The 24449-nt window shown below is 37.8% G+C and overlaps 1 protein-coding gene across 1 annotated transcript in view; it reads left to right on the top strand.

Moving 5' to 3' along the window:
- pcdh9 (protocadherin 9) overlaps positions 1 to 23531 on the top strand; it is a gene marked incomplete at both ends in the record, with an annotated part of 197682 nt that extends 174151 nt beyond the window's left edge. The window contains one exon of the mRNA XM_083940113.1: positions 23161 to 23531. Within this exon, the coding sequence (XP_083796239.1) occupies positions 23161 to 23531 (371 nt within the window). The remainder of the gene's footprint in view (positions 1 to 23160) is intronic.
- Between the last annotated feature and the right edge of the window lie 918 nt (positions 23532 to 24449).

The following is a 24449-nucleotide window of genomic DNA, read 5'->3' as shown; positions in this document are numbered from 1 at the left end:
AAAGAGGGGTGTGAAGTATCTTTTGAACAGATAAGTTTCTGCTCTTGATGAGTAACTCTGCTGTCCTGACATGAGTGGGAAGTTCATTTCACTTGAGAGGCAGAAGAGAGAAGAATCAAGAACAGGTGATGAAGTAATGACAAGCTTACCACCAAAGATGGAGAGTGGTTGGTAGAAGCAGCTTTTGTGTGTTATTCTTTTGATTATTATATTAATGTGCAAGATTCAGGATCCTTTTGCAGGGCATGCATGCAAAATGAGCAGTCAATGCACCTACAATTATTTGCCCCTGTGCTGTTTTTAAAGAAGAGTACTCCCCCCCCTCTCCACACACACACACACACACACACACACACACACACACACACACACACACACACACACACACACACACACACACACACACACACACACACACACACACACACACACACACACACATCCTTCCCTTCCATGTGTATCTGTGAAAGATGAAGTCTTTAAGACCTACACTAATCCTGTAATTATGCTGTCGTCTTCATTGGCATATGTTATCTTCTCACTTTCTTGGTTATCCTGTGGACTAAAGCAATTATTGCGCTGCATTTGAAACATCATGTAATTAATTCATTTTCCGTGTTGAGCATACTTGGTTTGATGCCATGCTTCAAATGTGAGATGAGCGCGTTTATGGGTCAGCTCTTGTGAAGGGTAAGAAAAGCAGTCAGGATTTTCTGCATCTCTTGGCACATGGGACTCCCACCCAAGGCCATGAAGTATATAACATGCAGAGTAATGTCATTTAGACCTTGGCAAGCTTCTTGTGGCGCACTCAGGAGAATATCTCGCCTCCACAGTCATATCTCTCTCATCCTCTATATTCCCTCTATGTCTCCTCTGCCCTTTCTTTTCATCTGCTCCATTGCTGCACGCCATATTGTTGTATTCTCTTTATTCACTCTCCTTCCTATTCTCCATTTCCCTCTCTCTTCTCATCACTCTTCATGCTCCCCTTCCATTCATCCTAATCTCTAACCGCTGTCTCTCTACATCCTCTGCCTCCTGGTGCATGCCCATCATCTGCGACCAGCCTGCCACATAACGCTGCAACACACTGCAGTGTCGTGATCCAGAAACCCCACATTAACACTGGGATTTCACCCAGAGATTATTTAAGTGTGGCATGCCTGCCAGGCAGGGTTCTTCTCTGTAATCTCCATAGCCCCATGAATATAGTGGGACTGGGAAAGAGGGGATTTGAAAGAGTTTGAGGGCTGATTGGGTTCTAGAATGGGTACAGTATGGGCTTTTAGGCATTCTCAATATTTCAGTTCCATATGGAGTTGGATTTAGGAGGTGGGGGTGACAGCTCAGTGTGTCACAGATAAACTGAGGTTAAATCCCTGACAGAATGATCCTCTTCTTCTCAGTTAGCTATGTATCCTTCTGAGGTTTGCAAAGTAATTTAATTTGAGGTAATTGTAGCGAGGATCCATAATTAAAAGGATTAAAATGTATGCCATTTATAGATGGGCTAAAGGAAATGAAATGATGAGGCCGCTGGCACCATTTCTGCTCATGCCCCATACAAGTCTCTCCTTTCATATCCACCCCTTTGTCAGTAAACTGCATTATTTAATGTGTCACAGGATTCAAATGTAGGACAAAAATAACAAGCGCAGACGGACACAACAATGACACTACATGTCTGGCTGCTAGCTACAGTTAATATAACTATACTTTGTACATTTCATTTAATTTATTAATTTGACGTTAGCTCATACTGTTTCACTTGTGTCTCAGGAAATGTGTCTGTACGTCTGTGTAATGACAGAGCGTGTCCTCGACTCAACATGGTCACCCTCTCACAGCGGCAGAGGTCTTTGACCCCATCAGAGAGTCAGAGTGCCTGCTGATTTTTTGACATTGAGAGGGGAACAGACAAAGCTACTCATCAAACGTCCAATGACTGAGAGGACTGCAGGAGGAATAGGTTTTGACAGAGTGCCATTTACAATTTACTAGCTATTCCTCGCTACTTCAATTGCTGAAGGCTTTCTCGCTGTCATTTATTTTTTCAAAACGTCAGTGTTTCATATTTTTGTACACTTTTATAAGATACGCCTTAAACAATCAGTTTTTTCCTCTTTGTGAAAAAGATAAGGAAATAGAGAGGGAATGGAAGTAACAGAGCAGAGAAAAATAAAGGTAAGTACTTAAAATATTGTGAATATATTTACTTATTCTTATTCCCAACAATGTATTACCAGTTTATTCAGTTTCTCCATGTTTTTGAGGCTTCGAGATATAACCCTAGCCCCTAGTATGCAATGCTATTTGTATCTATAGGAGCAAATAATGTCCGCTCAATGCAAGATAGAAACAACATTTAACAGGCTAATTTTTGTGTCTGAACAATTACAATGCAGAAATGCAATATACTATTACATGACAACAACAAAATAATAATTAAAATAATATTATTAATAATATGAATAATATAAATAATAATACTTATATTTTATATACATGACTCCCCATAATAACAATTATTATATACAAATGGGAAAGCCTGCTCTGGAAAATGGGTGCTGCTTTGCAACAGTAGTAACATCTGCCAGTATCCAGTCACAGTCACAGATTGCCACTGAAAAACTAGAACATCATTATAATATTTATAATTTTAGGACATTGGAGGGGGAACAATGTATGTGAAAAAAATAACAACAACAACGAAACAACGTATGTGAATTAATATGGTATATGGGCAAAAACATACTTTCTATCATTGTCTTATTGTTAAGAACATATAACTAAGCATTGTGTGAGAAGTTACCCTACAGGATGATGTGTGGTTTTTTTTTGACATATAGAAGCACATGTATCATAATTATCCATCCAATAATGTGAATAGTCATGACACCTGCTTTATATTGTGATTATTATTTGTTTGGTAGAAAACCATTATACAAAATTAAGCAAAGTAAATGTATTTCTGCAATTAAATGCAAAATGCCCCCATATGTTTTAGATAACAGTAAAAGGGACCAGCTTTCTAAATGTATGTCAGTATAACAACACAGACTCCCTAGCCTGTCAATATACATATTTATTTTAACCCCTCTCATCTCAGTATTAGGGTGTTCACTACTAATGAAATACCATGTTCACCTGCCTTGTACTTTCATGTTTTGCTGACATATGGTGGGGCTGAGACATGAGAGCCGAATGCACCTGAGTGGTGTGCAACCCTGCTTTCATCCTCATGTTCCATGTTCTGCAGTTGCATGCTAGAACGAGCCATTACAACAGGAGTGGCAGGGGAGAGTCATGGTGGTAGGCACAGATGTTAGGCTTTATGAGCACCTTGATTCTTAGCATCTACACAAGGCAGCATAGTAAAAATATTCCCTTATCATTACTCTCTCAGAGAGCCAAAGAGCCAAATAGGGAACATAATCATAGAGATTAGGTTGATTGATTTGTTTCTTCCAAACAGGATTCAAAATAGCAAGGCTGGTATGATCTTCTTTATCAAAACAAGTGAAATGGAAAAGGGAGAATACACTGAAAGCACAATGAATGATATGGTTATTATGCAAGATGCTTAATAACATAAATTACAGAAATGAAAAGGCTTACACTTTTAAATGGGCCTAAACTTTCCATATTTACCAAAGGTACAGAAATATGAGGAACAATGAGTTTCTTCCTAAAAACCAATGTGTAGACTCATACAAAGAAGTCTGGCTGCGTCTGTGCTGCAGAGAGCCTGCCCTCTGCCTGTATTTTCTTATTTTGCTGGGTTCAAGACATCGTTAGCGACCAGGTGTGTATATTAAGCAGACATCCAAGAGTAAGCTACAAAAAAGTCAGTCACAGCCCAGAAAATAACATAGTGAGGTGAAATACCAAGCAGATATGGCTTCTTCCACAACAAGAGAGAATTTGGGTTTGGCTTTTATACGCCTGTGAGCTTTTACACACTGGTAGGACCCATAACCTTTGTTGAGCTTCAGAGGAGGGGCCAACTTTGGATGTTGTGTTCACAAACCACTACAGCCAAATCCTACCAGTTCTGCCTTTAAAGTGGAATATGACAATGAGAATGAATTACCAAAAAAGTACTGTAATTTAGCACAGTTTAACATCAAACATTTAAAATGGCAAAATTGCATTTAACCTTCTGTTTGTGTTTGTGACAGGATTCTTGTTTGTTAAAGTTTAACACAAATAAATGCATCATTTGGTGTAAGGAGCATTAAAATCAAACTGCTGAGAAATGGGGAAAAAAACATTGATATATGGGAGGTATAATGAATATTTCATCTTTACTTTTTCTAGATGGTTCTATTTTAAATGCAAACTGCCACATGCATTTATTTTGTGGGTGATTTTGAAGAAAAACAGTTATACCATTTTTTTTTTAATTTTGGCTGCGCTTACTAAAGTCAAATCACTGTTATTTATACAGAAAATGAATTAAGCACTGGTATACTATCTCCCGGCAATTATTTAAGGGATTGCAACTTTTACAGCACCTCTAACATCTATGCCCTTGTGCTGTACTGCTTTTTACGTATTTGATATTCATATATTGTTAGATATTTTCATTATTTTGTCCATCCCCGCATATATGCTCTATCACTCTGAAAGAGAGTGATTTGCCAAGGGGAGAGGGATGACTGCAGAGGAGCCTTCCAATGTAGGTAACAGTAAATGTCCTTGACAAGTGCACAGTTTGCAAAGGAGCAAATTTAATTTCCATGGTTTGAAATTTCAAAGGTATCACCTGCTGTAATTGCTTGACGGGGGAATCCATAAATCATTGTTCAGTAAGGTCATCTCGTAATTTCTTCCCTAATGCTGGCATTTATTTTCCTAGCATCCACTCTTTCTTCTCATTTAATCTTGCCAGGTCATTTGAAAGATTAATTGCTGCCATCTTCAAAAACAACAAATTAGTTTCACACATGTTCGGACATTAAGACTGAGTAACCACACGTTTCAACACCAACCCAGTCAAAAAAGAGGTTTTACTACATTGCAGCTGGATGTCACATGATTTTGTCACTGTCATCTGCTACAAAGCAGTCATGACAAACATGGTTTAAGACAAAAATGAGATATGCTTTCCATGCAGTAAAAAGAAAATGTTACAGCCTACATCTACAGTTTTATGTTTGAATAGTAATAGATCACCTGTTACTTTTGACATTTTGCATTCAAGGACCCTATCGAAGGTCAGAAAACATATCTACCATATACATGTTTATAATTATTACACTTAATGATTGTTTTTGATTCCTACCACACATGTGACAATGTGAAGGTGGCTCTCCTACCTCTTAGTTGTTTTTTCAAATTTGTCATTTTTTTAAATTTTATGTCAAAACTAGGACTGTCAATCGATTAATTATCTGTTCTAATTTTACATTAAGAGGATTTTTTCAACATGGGAGTGGACAAGTATGCCTGCTTTATGCAAATAAAACGTTTATTATCATTGCAACAATGAAAAACGATGGTACTGCATGCTCAAAAATATGCTGAAAGGGCATATTGACCCGAATGTAACATTACTTAGTAATACTACCACAGTGTAGTGCAAACTGTTCAGCGTGGCCTGCCTTTGGCAAGGGGGAGGAGGGCTCTCTGCATTGGCTGTATGGCCAGCGACTGGTATTGGCTGGTATAGACTCTCAACGTACTCTGATGGGAACTTAACTCACACGGACAGTAAATGCAGATAACTTTGGTCTTGTCGAGAAAAACCATCTGGCAAGTCTTTGAAGCTGAACTTACTATTCAAAAGTATCTCTTTATTCATTTCTTCTCAAGGAGGTGCATTTCTGCTTGCCATCCACAATGTTCCTGCTGCATCGCTTCCGGATTTGCTAAACTACAGGGTGGTCCGAGTGTCATAATCACAGAACGTGCATGTGTTAATTGCGCGTCAAAACAATAAGTAGCGTTAAGAGGAATTTGCATTAACTCGTTATCATCATGTTAACTTACACAGCCTTAGTTAAAACTTAAGCATAGGTAAATATTTTTATTTGAAAGAGCTTTGCTGGACTCAGAGTGTCTTGTCAAAGTAAAAAAAGACAGACATGGCTTTTAGGCTATCATTTATCTAAGAAAACAGTGTTGTGAACTGTATAATTATGAATTAATTACAGTTTGAAGCCTAAGGACAGCAAGTGATGTTTGTAACTTACAGCTTAGGCAAATCAGACCGCTGTTTGTCCTCCTGCTTGCCTTGATTTTTATGATGACAGTAACATTTGTTATGTTTCATATATTTCTAATGTTTTCTCTATAATATTTCAATCATTCACCTGACAATTCTAAATTCCTAAATAAGAGAACACACTTGCATGATATGTTCCATGTGTTTTACCATTTTTTCATGTGATGATATATAGATACACTGGTCATATGTAGGGACATATTGTAGCCCCAGTCCTCCTCACAGATGGAGATTGGAGGAGGCTTTTGGGTTGCACAGCCCTCCTGCAAGGATGTGATGGACACTTAATTACTTGGCTGACAGAAGTTATTTGCCACCTGCACCCAACAGGGGTCTCTGCCAGGCCCTGACCTCCAGTGCATTCGCCATCTCACAAAACATATTTATGCATATGGCTATCACTCATATTTCATTTTATCTGATTCTTAGTGTGTCCGTATTTTGTCACTTTTTCAAAGCCAACACATGCACTGAAAGACAACTATGTGACTGACACATTTTTTGAGTTATGTAGGGAATCTGTAAAATATATTATTACTCATTGATAGCTCTCATTAAATATGTATCAATCAAATCAGTGGAGATTTGGAATATCCCCATATCTGTGGTATGTGATCCCCACAGTGATTTGTCTACTATACCTTGCATCTGTACTTATTCTGTACACCGTTTTCTCACCAATGAATGTGTTCCAGTGGCCTTATGTACACTTCTTTTTCTTAACACCACCAACAGAGCAAAGGTAGACTGTTCCTGGTGTTTTCACTACACTTGCAAATTTCGACACAAATTCTTAAATAACAGGAAGGAGTAGTTGTGAACTACATGACTCAATGAAGCTGTGCTATTGGCTTATGTTCAGCTGTGAGATACAACCCCCCCCCCCCCCCAAAAAAAAAAAAACTTGCCTAAACCAGCAACTCTACAAGAATAAATCTTCCACATCCTGTTTTCATCATTACTATTAATTGTTTCTGATTGTTATTTTTTTAATTCTGTATCTTGTGTCTCTATCTTTTGTATCACATTTCTGGTTATTACTCATAATTCAATTCAACATAAACATAACTCACTTTACATGTTGTGTTTTACTAGCGAATCATTGTACTGAACTGGTCTTAATGGCGTAATGTCGGTATGTTGTAAAACTGTCCAATTGTCCTATGTCTGCTTGTAATGTATTTGTATATGCGTTTTTGTAATGCTATATTGCAGAAATAAGAACGTTTCTTGAACTGCAGTTATAGATAACTTACACTTTCTCTGAACAATTATGGAATAATATTGTATAATATAATTCATATATCATATTCATGACCTTGAAACACAGAAAATGAAAAGCTGCAATTTTTCTACCAAATCAGTAGTCACTGGCCTTAATTTTTCAAGCTTACCTTATATCAATTTATTTCAGCACAGTTTTTATAGACAGTACGTCCTTTCCCTCAGGTAATTATGAATAAATGTATATGTGGGCAGAGCGTGCTCTGAAATTACAATTATTAAGAGAGAGGAGATGTACCTCAACATTGCAATTACAGAGCTCTCAGGGGATTAACAAGGTTCTGTTTTATTATCAAATTCCTTCAGGCTCAAGGTAATGATCAACACAGAGAAGTGCATGTCCCTGTGTCACTACTTCACTGTAAAACTGATCAGTCTCTCAGTTGTTCCACATTTTTTTCCCTCTCTCTTTTTACCTATCACACTGGCTGCACCTCTGCAAGTAAGCAGTTACTACCTGCTGTGTCCCCTTCCCTTTTTACGCTATTGCGTCATGCTTACTCTGTGTGTGTATGTGTGTGTGTGTGTGTGTGTGTGTGTGTTTTGCCTTGGACGGGCTGCTGTTGATCCTGTAGGTGGTGTGTGTGTGTGTGTGTGTGTGTGTGTGTGTGTGGGGGGGGGGGGGGAATTTCAAAAAATGTAATATCATCTCAAATTCATGCATGTCATTTTTTTTAACAAACTGCAAATAGCATTGTATAAGGGGTAATGATAATTGGGAGGAATTACTGGTTATTTGCTTACAATTGATACATACAAATGTCTTTTAAAATATTGGTTGTTTATACAGGAATAGAGAAAAGTTATTGTAGAGTAATCACAGATTATATGTAGGGTACCATTACGCCACGACATCTTTACATACCAAATATCCATTTGCTTCTTTATATTATTGCTCTGCATGTTAAATACAGCTCCTTTCAGTAGATATTCTTAGAACGGGTTTTTATAATAAAATCAACTTAATGTAGTTTCTAAAAAAGATTTTGGTTGTTTTTATGTGTATGTTTAGGTAAATATATACATATACTGCTATGTTACACTTAATATGTAAATGTTAGTTTATTAAGTAAAGTCTGGTCGTTTTTGCCTTATAAAACTCAAGAACATATATAATAAATTAATACACTTCCATAGCAAAGCACCAATATTCTGAATTTCTTATCTTCCCATCCCTTCCAGATTAAAATCAATACTCACTACATAACACAAATAACCTATCACAAATAAAAACACAAAGACACAGTGTAATACGGCACACCGTTAAGTACTTTGACTACCCCAATGAGCATCACTGAATCTCTCACATTTAGATGGTTGGATTTCCTGGTGCCTTGAAAATATAGGGCAAAGTGAATTGCGGTCATGGTGCAGTGTTACTGTATTATGAGGTCAACATGATCATTATCTGAATCTGTTAAATTATTTTCCCCATCAGAGCAAGCTCACAATGATTAAAAAGATTATACCCTTGTATTGAATTTGAAATCTATTCCTCATTTCTCAAATGTCAACATAGTGACTGTTGTCTGGCTGTGTATGTCTGTGTGAGTGTTCAAGGCAAGGGCTTGTAGCCTTCTCATTCATTTATTTTTGAGTCACATGTGCAGCATGGCCTGTCAACGCAGCAAGTTGGCCAGGTCATAACATGAAACGTTGTAGATATCCATAGTTCAAAGAGGATGAACTAAAGCTAACGGCTGATTCTACTTGTCCAGCATGTTGACATAGCTACCCCACCAACTGCTATTTATATGTTGTTTGTACTGCCTGCCGTTGTGGTCTAGTTGATGTGTTGCTATATCCTGTTTGTTAAAGCAGCCTATTCTCATTCCCATTCAAATAAAACCATTTTGTCAGGGCCCTCATCATCTGGCTCACAAGACACCCTTGTGCGTCTGTGCCAAACAAAAGTGTCACGGCAGTTATGTTTAACACTTCCTTTTTTTAACCCCACTCTAACCAGGTGGTTTGGTTAACAATGTAAACCATATTCCCCATGTTTAATTCAGGAGCATCATTCTATTGACCCACAGGGGTGTACCCATTGCGGCGACTGAGAACGTAATGCATTTTACTCTCACATCAGCATCAAGCATGTTGACCAACTGGGCAACCTAGGGCAATTTGAGGTGAGACCAATGGGGCATGACAAAGTGTCAGTATGTGACAAGTTTGGATGAAGACGGGTTTCTTAAAGGGCCAAAACAGAAATAAGCATTCAGGCTTTATTGTGTTTTTATCGTCAGTGATTTTAATGTAGGCCTATGTAATTATTGTAGTGCAGTGTGGCATTTATTTTTGAATCATCAAATAAAATCAATCAGCCAATGGAGTGTAAGCAAAAACAATACATTATATAAATCACATTTTTTTGTTATTAGTATTAGAAGTAGTAGTATTATAAATGACAAAAATAAATATATAACAGGCAAGTGTTAAAGTGTAGTTATCGTCAGTACTACTAAAGGTATCTGACCAGAAATGTATTCGATCCACTGTTGAGATAAGCAGGCATACTCGCTGACTTAGAAAATAAATTAGATTACAAGGTCAGAGGCTGAGTCTAATGCAGTGAAAGATGAGATGAGTGAGAAGAAATCATTTTTACATGGCTATTGTTGTCATGGGGACTGAGCACTTGCACTGAGCTGTGTAAAACAACTGGTGCTGCCATCTCTATTTTGCCATCTAAAAACATAAAAGATGACAGGAACTAACGGAAATAAAATGTATTTATCTTTTTTTAAGTATCATGTAGTCATTTATATGATTTGATTATACTATATTTGATATTTTGTTTTAATTTACAATTTTGTGTCACTGACTGGCATGGATTCAACTCAAGGAATCAAAAATAATGGGGTTACAGTATGGATATGGTTATGTCAATATCAAGCATATAAAGAATATTTCTTTTCAGACATGGAATCTGTAACACTGCTGGCTTAATTTATCCGCTTTTTTAATGATTTGGCCTTTCACACATAGATCTCAGAAATGTTCAATAATGAGTCTGTTTGATACTCATACACAGCTGCAGTGCTCGCACAATATTTGGTATCTGCCTTCCTTAGTCATCCAATGCATAATGAATATACAAACTGCACTAATTGTTCACACTTTAGCTGTCATGTGAGTTATGTAGCTTTATTTAAGGAATGACTCATTTGTGTAATTTACAGATGGTTAAATGGATGGACAGTAACAATGGATAGATGGATGGATGAATTGTGGAAATATGATCATAGCAGCACAGATAGCTGTCAAACTGAATGTCAGATATGTTACTTGTATCAGAGATGACAGCGCTGTCAAAACAGTCTTTCAGACAAGTCTACTAAGATCCTTCTCTTTGTTGTTTTATATTCAAAATAGAGATGTTAGTATTTTGTTACATTTTATAACAATAACTTTGTACATCTAAGTTAAATTACATGGTATATCTACAAACTGCCATATACATTTTTTCTTTTGAAGAAACCTTATGAAAACTTGACTAGACAACAATATACCATATTAAATGTATTTGATTTGTATTCCTAGCTGGACTATACAAATACAAGGGCAAAGTTACCATAGAAAAATAGCATTTTGCAAAAATACATGTGCATTACGTTCAAAATACAGTGAATATGCAGAATTATGCAGAAAAATGTGTGGAAGAAAACATTACAGCAAAAAGCTGAAAAGCCTTGGATTCTGGTGCATACAAATGTAGCGAGCAGTCCATGGTGACTTGTTTAGTTTTTATGTTCAGTTCAGATGCCCTGCCTTCCTTCTCTCTTAGTTGGGTTAGATTTGAGTTGCTTGGTCACAGAGCATTGTACGGTCTTATTACTGTAGGCAAAAATTTGGATGCCGAGGCAAAGAGTGGATATGTTCTGTGCTGTAGTTTCATCTCACTTGAGAGGTGGTGGAAGGTGTTTACTACAATGAAGTTTAGTTTAGTCCTCATCATCCCCTTTGCTGGTGCCTTCAGGTCATAAAACACTTTTTGTCTCTTAATCAAGCTTTCTGCACCTTTACTTGTAGCATGCCGCCACAAAGAACTGTTCTGGTCTGCCCAATTTGATATATAATATCTCATCTGTTACACCAGAGTCCCATGACAACAGTATTATCAGCCTTTATTTATCCATGTTTTCTGTGGTGTACAGTTTGTCCTTAATATGAAAATCCAGGTATGTTAGGAACTGTTGTTTCACCCCATTTTCAGTGTGCTTGCTGACACTAGATAAGGTGCTTGTTGCTTTCTCAGAATTGCTTTTTTTTTTTTCAATCCATCATTAGAAGGTAGGTCGGTAGCTGATATCTGGGATTGATCCAATCATTTTTGACGGAATGGTATGGGCGAAGGAGACGCCCGATCTATTTTGGATCCTTTGTTTGCTCTAGCTGTCAAAATCCGCCCATTGAGCCCAATTAAAACTCCTGACCATTTCTTAATGCACATCATTTTGAGTTCTGTGGTATGTCAGCGTGTGTCAGCGCTACATTTCAGCAACTCTCGTTAGGTGCACTGCACTTCTAAAGTGCTGCTGTTGGTTAAATTAAACTTGAACTCTAGTACTTTACTTTGTTCATGAATCTGTCCAAATTGTTTACAACCTTTCTGCTATAGAATACCACTCATCTCTCATGGACATCTCAAGGACATTTCTCACAACATTAAATGTATTGTTACCCAGCATAAATGCAATTTTATTCTCAATTTTAGTCTCTCAATGCATACTAGGACTGGACAGTATGGCCTTAAATTTATATCACGGTATTATTTGAAGCACTGACGGTAATCGTATCTATCACGGTATAGTTGTTTTTCTTAAATTACATATGGAAACTGCAGTGCAGCTATTATTGTACTCAACTGTAAGTGTATAACGAGGACATATTCCACATATTACAGAGTAGGGTTTTTTAAATACCGTAGAATAACAGAATCCTTAAAAATAATAGCTTTAACTAAACCATCTTTACTGCGTTATGCTGTCTTTTACTATTGTGTTTCTTTCCTCTACTTTTCACACACACACACTGGGCAATTTCATGAAAAACAATGTAATGCGCGTAATGCAACTGCACTCTTACAGGATTGACTGGAGCCCTTCCCATCTCTATCTGGCTCTACTGGTCTGCAAAAATTCATACCGTAGGACAAAATAGTGTACTTTCCTATACCCTTCATACCATCCACCCGTAATGTGTATTGTCATGTAGAAATCATACATATATATATATATATATATATATATATATATATATATATATATATATATATATATATATATATAGTATGAATTGGGGGCAATACAAAATTGATTTGTACCTCTCTCATTACAAGCTTTTTTATATTAAGCTGATGGTTCTACAAAACTCTCCACTGGTCTCATCCACTCCTCCTTACTGCTGCACTCTAACAGGCAGGAGTCACCTAAGAACTTCTGCAGGTGGCATGACCCAGAGCTGCAAATTAAATTTGCGGTGCACAGTGGAAGATGAGCAGGAAATGTCAGAGTCCATTGGCACACCCCTGTGCTGATACTCTGCACAAGTCTGTGTCCACAATATCTGATCCAGGACAACAATCTTTTTTCCAAAGCATGAGAACTCAAAGTATATTATTCATATCATATTTACTTGAATCTTTGTTGAAATTGTGTTTAGAAGTCTAGAATAGAATATGCATTTCACAATGCTTTTGAGAATATAGTCATTGATATATATCTTGGAGCAACAACACTATAAATGAATGATCATTACTAGTCCATATAGAGGAAACATCAAGTTAACTTTTAAATAACGTTAGAAATAAATATATTGAATCCAAAAACAACTGCTTAATTTTTAATGTTACTTTACTAAAATTTAACAACTTTGATAGAATATTCCACTTATAGTGGATGTGAAGTTAAACCCTGGAGTAGTGCAGTGGAATGTTGGGAGAAACGATGAGTGAAAAGAGCAATGGGGGTAAAGGGAAAGAAAGCAATGGAAATATGTTTTACTTACTTACTTACTTGGGTTTTTATATTTGCACCCCGACTAAAAAAGGGAAATATTTATCAGAATAGCTATGTTTCCGTTTACATATTTCTATGCCCATTTTTAAGTATTGTATTAGAAAAGTTATATGGAAATGGAAAAATCTTACAAAACTTCCTCAGTTGCATAAAATAGTTTTTACGCTCACTTAAAGTGGTTTTTGCTTGTGTCGATAGAGTTGATGCACTTAACAAGATATGGAAAGCTGATTAAGTTCTGATGTAGTGAACCTTTAACTCACATGATTAAACAGCTGTTTCTGTTATTGGTGTCTTCCCAGATATCCCCATAACATGTCTTTGTCTCAAGACAGCATCAAACATGGCCAATAGTTGACATGAAACAACAATTGAAACTTGCTTACTTGAACCAAATTCCTGAAGACCTCCCTCCATTGTTCTATGGTACATGGGTTAGATAGCCAAGGTGACAGTGTAGCCTATAGTGGTGACTTCTGATGGAAGCCTGTAGTTTATTTGCTCCAAAACAGTTGATGGAAACACCTAATTCACATATATATCTTGTGACATACCAACAGTTTACTTGACATTAGCCTGGAGAAACAACGAATGGCTCCTTATTCTGACATAGTGGCTATGGATTTGGATCTCCAAATTAGACTCAAGGCTGTAATAGAGATGGGAGAGAATAAGGGAAGAAATAATTATGTCTCTAGCAAATAATATTAATAATAATAATAATAATAAGGATCTAATAATGTTTGATCAAAAGACTAAAATGTGATTGTCAATTGGCAGCCTGGGCTGTCAGACCATATGCAATTTGAAAGCGCTCTAGGGTGTTTCTACAATTTCCACTTTAGAAGGCTTGTCAAATCATACATAACCCATCAGGGCAGGGCAAATATTGACTGAATAAAAATAAATAAATAAACAAACTTTAGTATTTTGTATGTGCAATGCCCAGTGCACATTTTTAAAATAAATCAAGTTACTTTTTGATCAATGAAAAGAGTAGAAAATGCTAATTATAGTCCTTGATCGTCATTTCCACCACACCAACATCAGTAGCCCACTTATTCTCTCATGCACTAGCAATAGCAAAAAATATGTGGGTCCAATTCAAAGTAACCTTGGGTTGAACATTTGAAATAATAATTGATCTTAGAATAGTTTTAAGTGAGGTCTAAGCCAATACTGTTTATCTGTGATCATGGAAATTATGTAAATGATGGTCATTTTTTGACAAGCTTTGTGTTTTTTGTTTTTCTGACTGTTCCTCACCTCCACTGTTTTCTTCTCTCCTACATTGCTCGCTCCTCTTCTATCTATCTGACCACCCTTCTTTTCCATTCTCAAGCTTTGTCTTTTTTTTTCTATTTAGACTCCCTCCTGTTATTCATCTCTTCTCATGAGAAGCTGCTGTCTGGCCTCAAAGGGAGCACTAGAAAGGATCCATCAGCCAGACTAGTATTCTCTTGAGGATGCATTCAGCGTGTTGATCTGTTCTGCTTTGCTCACTATCATATCTACCCAACCCTAAATAGCCTTTACTGTAGATCATAGGACCTGTTTTCAAATATGCCACATAGCAATATGGAGCGGTAATTCTATGCTTTGTTGGACACCAACCACCACTAACATGTGTCCTAAAGCGATTTACAATATATATGCTCTTGGTTTGAGGTTTATCTTTATGAATACAGGCTATGTTAATAATACTGTATAACTTGATATGCCTAGGTGTATACAGTGATGTATTGGTCTTATATGACTGTATGCATGTATGTTTTGCAGTGGAAGATGAAAGGGTCACAGAGAAAACCTACGGCAGATTTAAAGCATAGAGAATTAATCTGCCAGACGTATCTTGTGGGTTTTTGAGCAGCAGCTGGAGACAGTGGTATGGCACTTTGAGGCTCTATGCTGGACCAAAACAAAGCTTCATTCATCCCTAAATAACAACATCTGGGCATGCTTAACAGCATGGATAAATAAACAAGCCCTATGGACACTAAATCCCCCGCACTCAATCATTCTCACTCCCTCTCAACCCGTCCCCCCTTGCCATTCTGAAAGCTGTAGGTTGTTGGTGTGGGACTGGCACGTCAGCACTGATAGTGTGCATCCAATTAATTAGCCAAACGTTATCTCATTAGTTATAGCCGGCAGACTAAAACAAGAATACCCCCTTATAGTTGCAAACAACCTCTGGCCAAAAAACAAGGATGATTCTCTCCTCCTCTGTAACCTATGTGATCTGTTGATGCTGAGTAGGAGGACTGAAAGAGAAGCATGTGAATACTGTTTGGTCAGATTGTCCATCGTTAAAGAGCAATTGCTCATGGCTCACATTTATTCAACAGCTTCTGCAGAATTAAACAGACCAGCCGCTAGCACATCCTAATGACTCTGTATCAGGCAATCTAATGGTTTCTTTGTCTTTAAGTTATCTGTCTTTGTGGACATCTGCAACATTTGCACAGAGCTGTAAGCGAAAGTAAGCACCATCTGACTGAATCCTGAATCTGAATCCCTTGCATTTCTCAACACCTGTGCCTCAGTGTTATTTAAAGCACTCAGGGGCTCTGCACCTAACATCAGCCACTGGCTATTTGCTGTGTGTGTTTGTGTGTGTGTGTGTGTGTGTGTGTGGGGGGGGGGGGTTGACTTTTTAAGCTCAGTAACCATGACCAATAAACAATGTGGATGCCATTGCATGTGAATGAAGGAAACTTGATATCAGATTTAGGACTAGCGCTTTATTTATTTAGAAAAGCTGTGACTTCACAAATTGAGCAGAATGAATATGAATATATATGTTGAACTGAGGCATGCAGATTTGTTGTCAGCTGACATCAATACAAATAAGGTTTCTCTGTTTCACCTTCACTTTAAAAGAATTCAAATTAAAGATATTTTTATTTTTGCTTTAATAATTTTTGCCGTTTATAACATCAGTACAGAGACACTCGCATATCAAAAACTGGACACATCATTTCGTTTGAGAAATGGGAGCAAATAGCTTTTTCAAGATCTGTAGTCCATAAATATTGCCTTTGCATGGATTTGCATTTAACTACAAAATTGCACTTTTCATGTTTATCATCAATTTATAAATTGGCAGACAGCACTCTTAATAACTTCATAAAAAGATTATAGTGAAAAACTAAATAAACAGACCTGCGTATATGCACAGCCGCTGCCTCGACGTATTTTTCTTAAACTTGTAACTTTTCTGAGGTTAGAAAGCAGACAAAATAAAATAAATAGGCTATATAAAAATGACATGAAAACATTAACTAACAAATAATTAGGCACAAAGGAAAGTAAAACGTATGCAAACGTTTATTAGCATACCAGACTCAGTCAGTTTTACCCTCCTGAGTCTTCTCATATTATCAAAATGAAACACAAGTTTGTCCACGTCATGCTGGAAACTAAGTGCTAGAGGTGAGCAACATAGCGGAGCAACTTGGTGAGGTAATGGCAGGATTTGAGGTTACTGCAGAGAAGAGGTTCGCTGTTGTATGCTGCAAATCTGACTCAAGACCCATCCAGAGGAAATAAGCGGGGAGTTTGTTGTGCCGGATACACTTTGCAGTTGTGCATAAACGTGGCTCTGAAACAAGATCCACTCTGTCAAGCCATTACTGCTGCCAGGCATCTTATGCGCCTCTTCCTGTGTCCATCCCAATTTCAACAAGGTCGAACCATATAGTATTTGATTTATTTTGACAAGGCGCAGTTCCTGATAAAGTTTGTCCTTTTTTTCCCCCAAGTGACCATTACACTTCGACCAATGTCCTTTCTGGTCGACTAACACTTGGTCGACTATATGGGGGCAGCCCTAGTAATCAGCCTACTGTAGCTGGCAGTTGAGTGGCTATTGCGACACTAAATATGCCAAAGATGGACCTCACATCAATTTGTAATTATGTTTGGCTGTTTCTTTACTTAAACACAAATATGTAATCTGTGGTGTTTCTGAAACACTCCACAATGTTTCCAGTTACTCTATGGCTAATGCAAAGATACCCCCTGTGGTACAGGTATTCCTGGTTGGGAATCACCAGTTTGTTTTATACTGGTATATATAACACTGCTGTATTTGTATGGAATTTTTCCAAACCCATTAGCTCTATGCCTCAAGTGGTCTCTCAATCAGCTTGTGTCTCTGCAATGTCTGAAACAGTAGCTATGCACAGATTAGAAGAGAAAATGGCTGATTTAAATTATCCTCTGCTGTCCACTGATTATACCAATCTACATGCAAATGGTCATGTTGTTACACCAGGGGAATAGAAAACACCCTTGTGCCCCTGATTAATCACTGAATCAGCTTTTGTTACAAAAAAAAAGAAATATGGACATCACAATCACCCAATTCTGCTGTAATAAATACACAAAGTGCAAAGTCCATGTACAGATATATCGTTTTTACAAATACAGTAAATCAGGGTTATCTCGATTTATACGCCATGACTAAAACATGGGAAGAAATTATATCATTGACATCTCCATTATCCTGCCTAATATAATAATTTGCCCAATAATAGAACAACAGCAAAATGTTGCATAAATGGCAGGTGTGTAAACCTCTGTTTCTCTGCCCAACACTGCATACCATCAACATGTGCACAGTCCCTTTCTTCCATCTCTCTTCTGTAACAGCTCCCCAGATGTCAACGCACTCGTCTACAATCTTATTTGAGGAATTCATCTTACTGTCTCCCTGGTACCATGTATTATTGCTCTCTGTGGTTCTTCTTGCAACTATGATAATGTGTGTCTTGGTTAGACTCCTCACATGCCAATTATGGGTGCCTGTTATTGTGATGGACTCCACATTCATGCAGAAGAGTGACTGACTCTCTCGTCGGGCCTCTGCTTTCTTTACATCATATAGCTGAATGTGCTGTCAAAAGCAGAAATCAGTGTTCAGACAGCACAGCTTAGTTGAATGTGAGGGAGGCACTGACTCACAAGTCAGATTTACAAACATACAGTAGGATGACTTCTTGCTTTGACTGAAAGTCCAGCTTTGAAAAATTTCTTAGTTTAGAAATCAAATCCTCCATTTTCAGGGCTAGAAATGACAGCTTGTCGCTAAGCTCTACAGCGTCACACAGCACACTTATTGGGCCTCATTTATCACCTCAAAAGGACCCACGTGTGATTTATGAAACATTCGTATCTGACCATTCTCAGCGTACGAATGAGCGGGCCTTGATAAATCCGGCGGCTGAATTCGATCGTCATTAACATGTTACGCCCTTAAATATTCCTGGTTCGGAGGCCTCGCCGACTGAGGTCAAACACGGAGAGACGAAACACTGGTAAGAAAAAAACTTTTCCGACACACAGATCAGCATCCTGACATCCGAGGTGGGGCAAAATAAAGATGTGCTTTTTGGCAGTCTTAAGAGTGGAATAAAAGGGGCCCATACAAACGCTGTATGGAAAAGAATAACGGAGGCAGTCAACCCGAAGCAGCGCTCCACTGTGACCCGTGTGCGCACTGTTGAACCGGTGTTGTGCCGTATTCAGCACCCCTGCCATGAAATGCACCCCCTCGCATTATAGGTGATATTCTGGATCAGAAGGCTGTTGTTTCCACCTATAGGAGTAGTTTATATACAGGTAACCCACAACGGTCAGAACATTGGTTACTTACAGTCTTTAAACTATTTTAAAGAGTTAAAATCACAAACTTGGATGATAGCCTACACAAAACAACACCTTTTTGTATGTTCTGTGGAAATATACTGCAGCCATAATTACAAAATGAATTAAATGGATCTTTTGAGCAAGTTGAATGTATTTTATGACTTAGCGTTTCCTAAATATAATCCCAGTTTTTCTTGCAATTCATAGGTTCAAAAGTGTGTGCTTTTAATTGATAACCTTTGTCACCTAGAAGAACCATATCAAGATGTTAATCATCTGATACCTTGTTTGATTTAATGCAATTTATCGAGGGTGGCCACTAACCGAGGAGATGACTTTGGCTTTGCAGTGCGTCTTGCTGCCTTCAGACGCACATGAGTACAATCAATTGCTCCAACCATTTTATTTGTTTTAAGAATCCGTTTCGATCTGTTCTTAATATGTGACTGCTTATGCTTAATGACAACTGAGGTTTGTTCATTATTTTCAGCCAGATTTTGCTGTGCTGCACCGCAGATACACAGGCTGAACACGATCTCAGACCAGACGTGAGATTTGATCGTAACTCCCGCTCACGTCCAAATTGATAAATGCCAAAGTTTTTCTGCCGTACGTTCGTTTGATAAATGAGGGCCACTGTGTTTACTTTTTGCACACTGGTTAGAGTTCACCGTGACCTGGCTGGTGGTAGGCTATCAGGCTGCTCACTAACGCCGCCTTCCTTGAGGCAGAGGTACTGCCTGCCTCAAGGCAAGCATTTTCCCTGTGGATTTATGTCATATCAATAAGATTTAAATATTACACACATACATAAAATACATTACTGAACACCATGGAAAAGAAGACGTATACTTTTATTACATAAAAGTGTCCTCAACCATCATATTGGAAACATACACAGAAATGGGAACTAGCACGCGCCATTTGCACGCGCTCAATCCAGTTTGTGAGTGATTGCGCAATCTGGAGGGAGGCTCGGCTGTCCATGCCTCACCTCTCGTCTCCGAAGGAGACTCCGTTTATTAAAGCAGGAAATACAGAATTTTCTGCGATTTTTTTACCCTTAAAAATGGTCAAAATACATTAAGAACCACACCAAAATCATATTCCAGAGGACAAATATTAATACTTGTGTTATTCTATTATTTTTATTCCTCTCATGATGACAGGGGAGGCACAGCCTCAGTCACTGTGTGATAACCATGAGGGAACAGGTTGAATCTCTAGGAGTCAACCATAAACAATGGCAAACCAAAACAATAACGATTTTTATTAGGTTTTAGACATAATATATGACTTAATATAAACCAATATAAGATTCCCCCGATACTCTCTGCACTTATGATAAGCTAACTCTTGTAGGCTCTAATTTGTCTGAGTAAGTTTAAACTAACGAGAAGAAAAACAGGCCTAGCTAGGAGTTAAATAACAGCATTTAAAATATTACAGAATTTACCCACCAGCCAATTAGCTGTTTGTGATGAAAAGGGACAAATGGTTATCATTTTCCCTTCACAAAAACAGATGAATTCATTACCCTTTGAAGTTTGATTTACAAACAGAAAAAATAGGTTGCTTCTTTTAAAAAGCAGAATAAAACCAACTCAAAGGAGAGGATTTTTTTCTATTTTCTAATAGCAGAGCTGCATTATACTGCATGCATTATGCATGGTTTTCAATCAAATGAGATTTAAACAAATAAAACCTGAAACACTGAGTTGTTTGATTTGTTCTGTCCAAATGGTGATGCATGTTCATCAGACGGATAGCCAGATGGTAGCAGTGAGTTAGAAATGAATGTCCCGCTGATGATTTGTTGTGAAGCAAATTGACCTTCACCATTTTTTTTCCTCTTTGGTTTTGGGGAAGTGGGTTAGGATCATTTCGACTGAGAAATGATTTCTACTGAAGAGAATAACATACTACTTTATAGAGCCATAGACTCTGGAAGAGCCTTCCTATTGACATTAGGACATTATGTCAATCATATATTACCATATTTTCATATATTGCCTGATAATCTATTAATACTGACAGGGCTCTCATTGCATTGTGTGATTTTACACAACAACTGCAGGAAATAGTGTCAAACATTCTCTTTTTTGACATTACATGCTATATTGGGAGAAAGATATGAAGAAACTGTTTTCGGCAGCCTCATTACTGAGTGAATATCAGCCAATACCACTGAAACGTACCATTTCTTATCTTGCCATCTCTCTCTTATTAGGCTGCAGTCTATTTACAGTGTTTTATGTTAGCACTGTAAATTAATCTATAGATTCAAATGACAGTGCTCAAAGAGAACTCATTCATCCTCCTCAAGATCTAGAGCCCCCTATGCTCTCCAGCTCTGGAAAGCTGGGCTCATACATTTTTCAGACTGTATGTGACCTGTTATGTTCTGTGACCTGTACCTCATACAGAGCTGGAGAGGCTCAGCGATCGTAGGAAACCAGATGATTTTTTGCTTGGACTTTTTTTTTAATGAAATCTCTAAAGGGGTTTGAAAAATTGCCAAATCTATAGTCAACAGTGTACAGTTCCTCTTTGAACCAACTGTAGTGCCTTCCAACCCTGTGTGCTAGACATTATATTTATATACTACTTATTTGTACCTTTTAAAGATAATTGTACTTTATATATTTGTGTTCACTGGCAAAGATCAGAGCTACAGATTTGTGTCAAAGAAAAGAATCAAAGTCAAACAACTGTTGTCGGTACATTCTTGCTACAAATCTCCCATTCCACCAAGTCTCAAAGGTGCTTAATTGGATTGAGATGAGTTTATTGGAGTACAGTAAACTCTTTGTCATGTTGGTAGAACCATGTTTTTAGATTATTTGAGCTTTGTGACATGGCGTGTTTTCCTACTGGAGGTAGCCATTAGAGAGATGAGTAAACTGTGGCTTCAAAGAGATTGACATGGTTAGCAACAATACTCAAAACGATGCTCAGAAATTGGTATTAAGGGACCTAATGTGACCCTAAAAAATCTTTTCCACACCATTACACCACTTTACAGAACCTTTGACACATGTCAGGATTGTTCCATGAACTCATGTGGCTTAAGCCAGATCCTGAGAAATCGAGATTCAGCAGACCTGGAGACGTGTTTAAATTCTTTCACTGTCCAGTTTTGGAGAGCCTGTGACCACTGTAGTCTTGTTTTCTTGTTCTTAGCCGACAGGAGTGGCATCTGGTGTGGTTTTCTGCTGCCGTGGCCCATCTACTTTAGGGTTCGATAGATTGTGTGTTCAGAGATGCTCCATCTGCATAGCACTGTTGTAAAGCCTGGTTATTTGAGTTACTGTTGCCTTCCTGTCAGCACGAAACAGTCTGGCCATTCTCCCCTGACCTCTCTTATTAATAAGGCGCTTTTGCCCACAGAACTGCCGCTCACAGGATGTTGTTTTTCCACACCATTCTCTGTAAACTCTAGGGACTGTTGTGCATGGAAATCCCAGTACCGCTGCAGTTTCTAGGATACACAAACCACCCCATCTGGGCCAAAAATTCCACAGTCAAAGTCCAATTTTCCCTATTCTGATGTTTGCTCTAGACAGCAACTGAACCTGTCTGCATGCCTTTATGCATTGAGTTGCTGTCACATTATTGGCTGATTATACATTTACATTAACAACAGGTGTATCTAATAAAGTGGCAACAATAAGTATCCTCCCTTGTGCAATTATTTTAAACAAGACCACAATCTTTCCCTATCATTAAGCGAGTGCTTTTAATGCTGAAACATAACATTAGTAATAGAAATTGTTAAAAATGTTACAAGGTCAGAAATTGAAGGGAAAACAAATGAAATATTATTGCTGTGTATATGTCAGTAAAATCAGCTTCAATCCTAGTCATTCCATGTGGTTATATGACTGTAACACACAGGTAATGATACAGTATTTTTCTGACTGATCAATATATTTTTATATTTTTTTCTTTTATTTTCCTCTCCTTTAGATGGCCCCCTGGGACCTCGTGGCCTAGTGGAAGCAACAGAGATGTGCACACAGGAATGTTTAGTCCTGGGACACTCAGATAACTGTTGGATGCCCCCGACATTGGGAACATACCAGCAGCCTAAGTCACCCGTGTCTAGCTTTGGGTCTCAGAGGGAGTGGGGTCCAAAGGAAAAACTTCTCAATGGACATACTCTGACCAGAACCTGGAAAAATGAGAGTGGGCGGTCAGAGCATTTTGGTGACAGGAAGCAGTTTGGGAGTGGAGAGGGACACTTCACCAGCAGTGGCATGGCTGATATCCCACTGGTGAGTCTGAAGTCCTGCCAGCCAGCCTCCTGCCCAGACAGCCCGAAGGACCAGCAGCTATAAGTTAGACTTTTCTTCTGTGCTGTGCAACGTCCGCCTGAGCTCCTCTGCTGTTTTATTGTTTTCTTTCTTGTTTCATTTCTTTCCACTTAAGGTGATGCTTCTGCAGTGTGATAGCCACATGTACTATGTAGGCCACAAAACTATAGTGCTTCTGCTGTGTTCTCTACAATTCAACTTTTACTATGGCTCTGGAGAAAACGTCTTTTTTTCATGAACCTCCATGGATATCTTCAGTGTAACATTTTCTGTCCACTTGATGTGTGATTTGGAAAAGTGGAGGAAGGACGTGGTTAATGGAAAAAATGAAAACAAATTACAAGAAAAAAAACTACCATGGCTGACCAGTATATACCAATATTTGTGGTGTGGTTGTTATTGAGTTGTTCCGGACTTATTGATAATCAAAGAAAATGGAATTACATTTCAGAAAGTGTTGTTCTAATAACACTGTTAGTGGACGCTTGTTTATTCTGTCATTGTCTGTGTGTTTGTAAATAAGACGTATTAACCACTATCATGTACCCGTAATAACCACAGTGAATAGGGCAGTTCTTTGCTGTTGTCATCATAATGGCTTGTCATCAGGATTTGGGATTTCAACTAGACAAAGATCTATAATGTACAACGAGAAAACATTTACCTTATTCTCTAAAAACCCTATAGTTGATTTTGAAACAGATTTCCATCCCGTAATATACTCAATGTTTACCATATTTCACTACAATTTTCTTCAAGTACTGCAAAACCACAGGCAAACCTTTTTTTTAAAAAAAAAAAAAACATTTTGTATGAAGGATGTCAGTGCTCAATATGTGCATTATAAAAATGAAAAGCTCTGAAAGCTCTCCTCTATAAACTGATTTTGAAAGTGTTCAGTACAATTAAATAGCAATATATTTGTAAATGGCTAAATGTTTT

The sequence above is a fragment of the Echiichthys vipera genome (assembly GCF_963691815.1).
Source record: "Echiichthys vipera genome assembly, chromosome: 1".
NCBI lineage: Eukaryota > Metazoa > Chordata > Actinopteri > Perciformes > Trachinidae > Echiichthys > Echiichthys vipera.
Note: the sequence above shows the minus strand (reverse complement) of the source record. Positions and strands in the feature narration are given on the sequence as shown.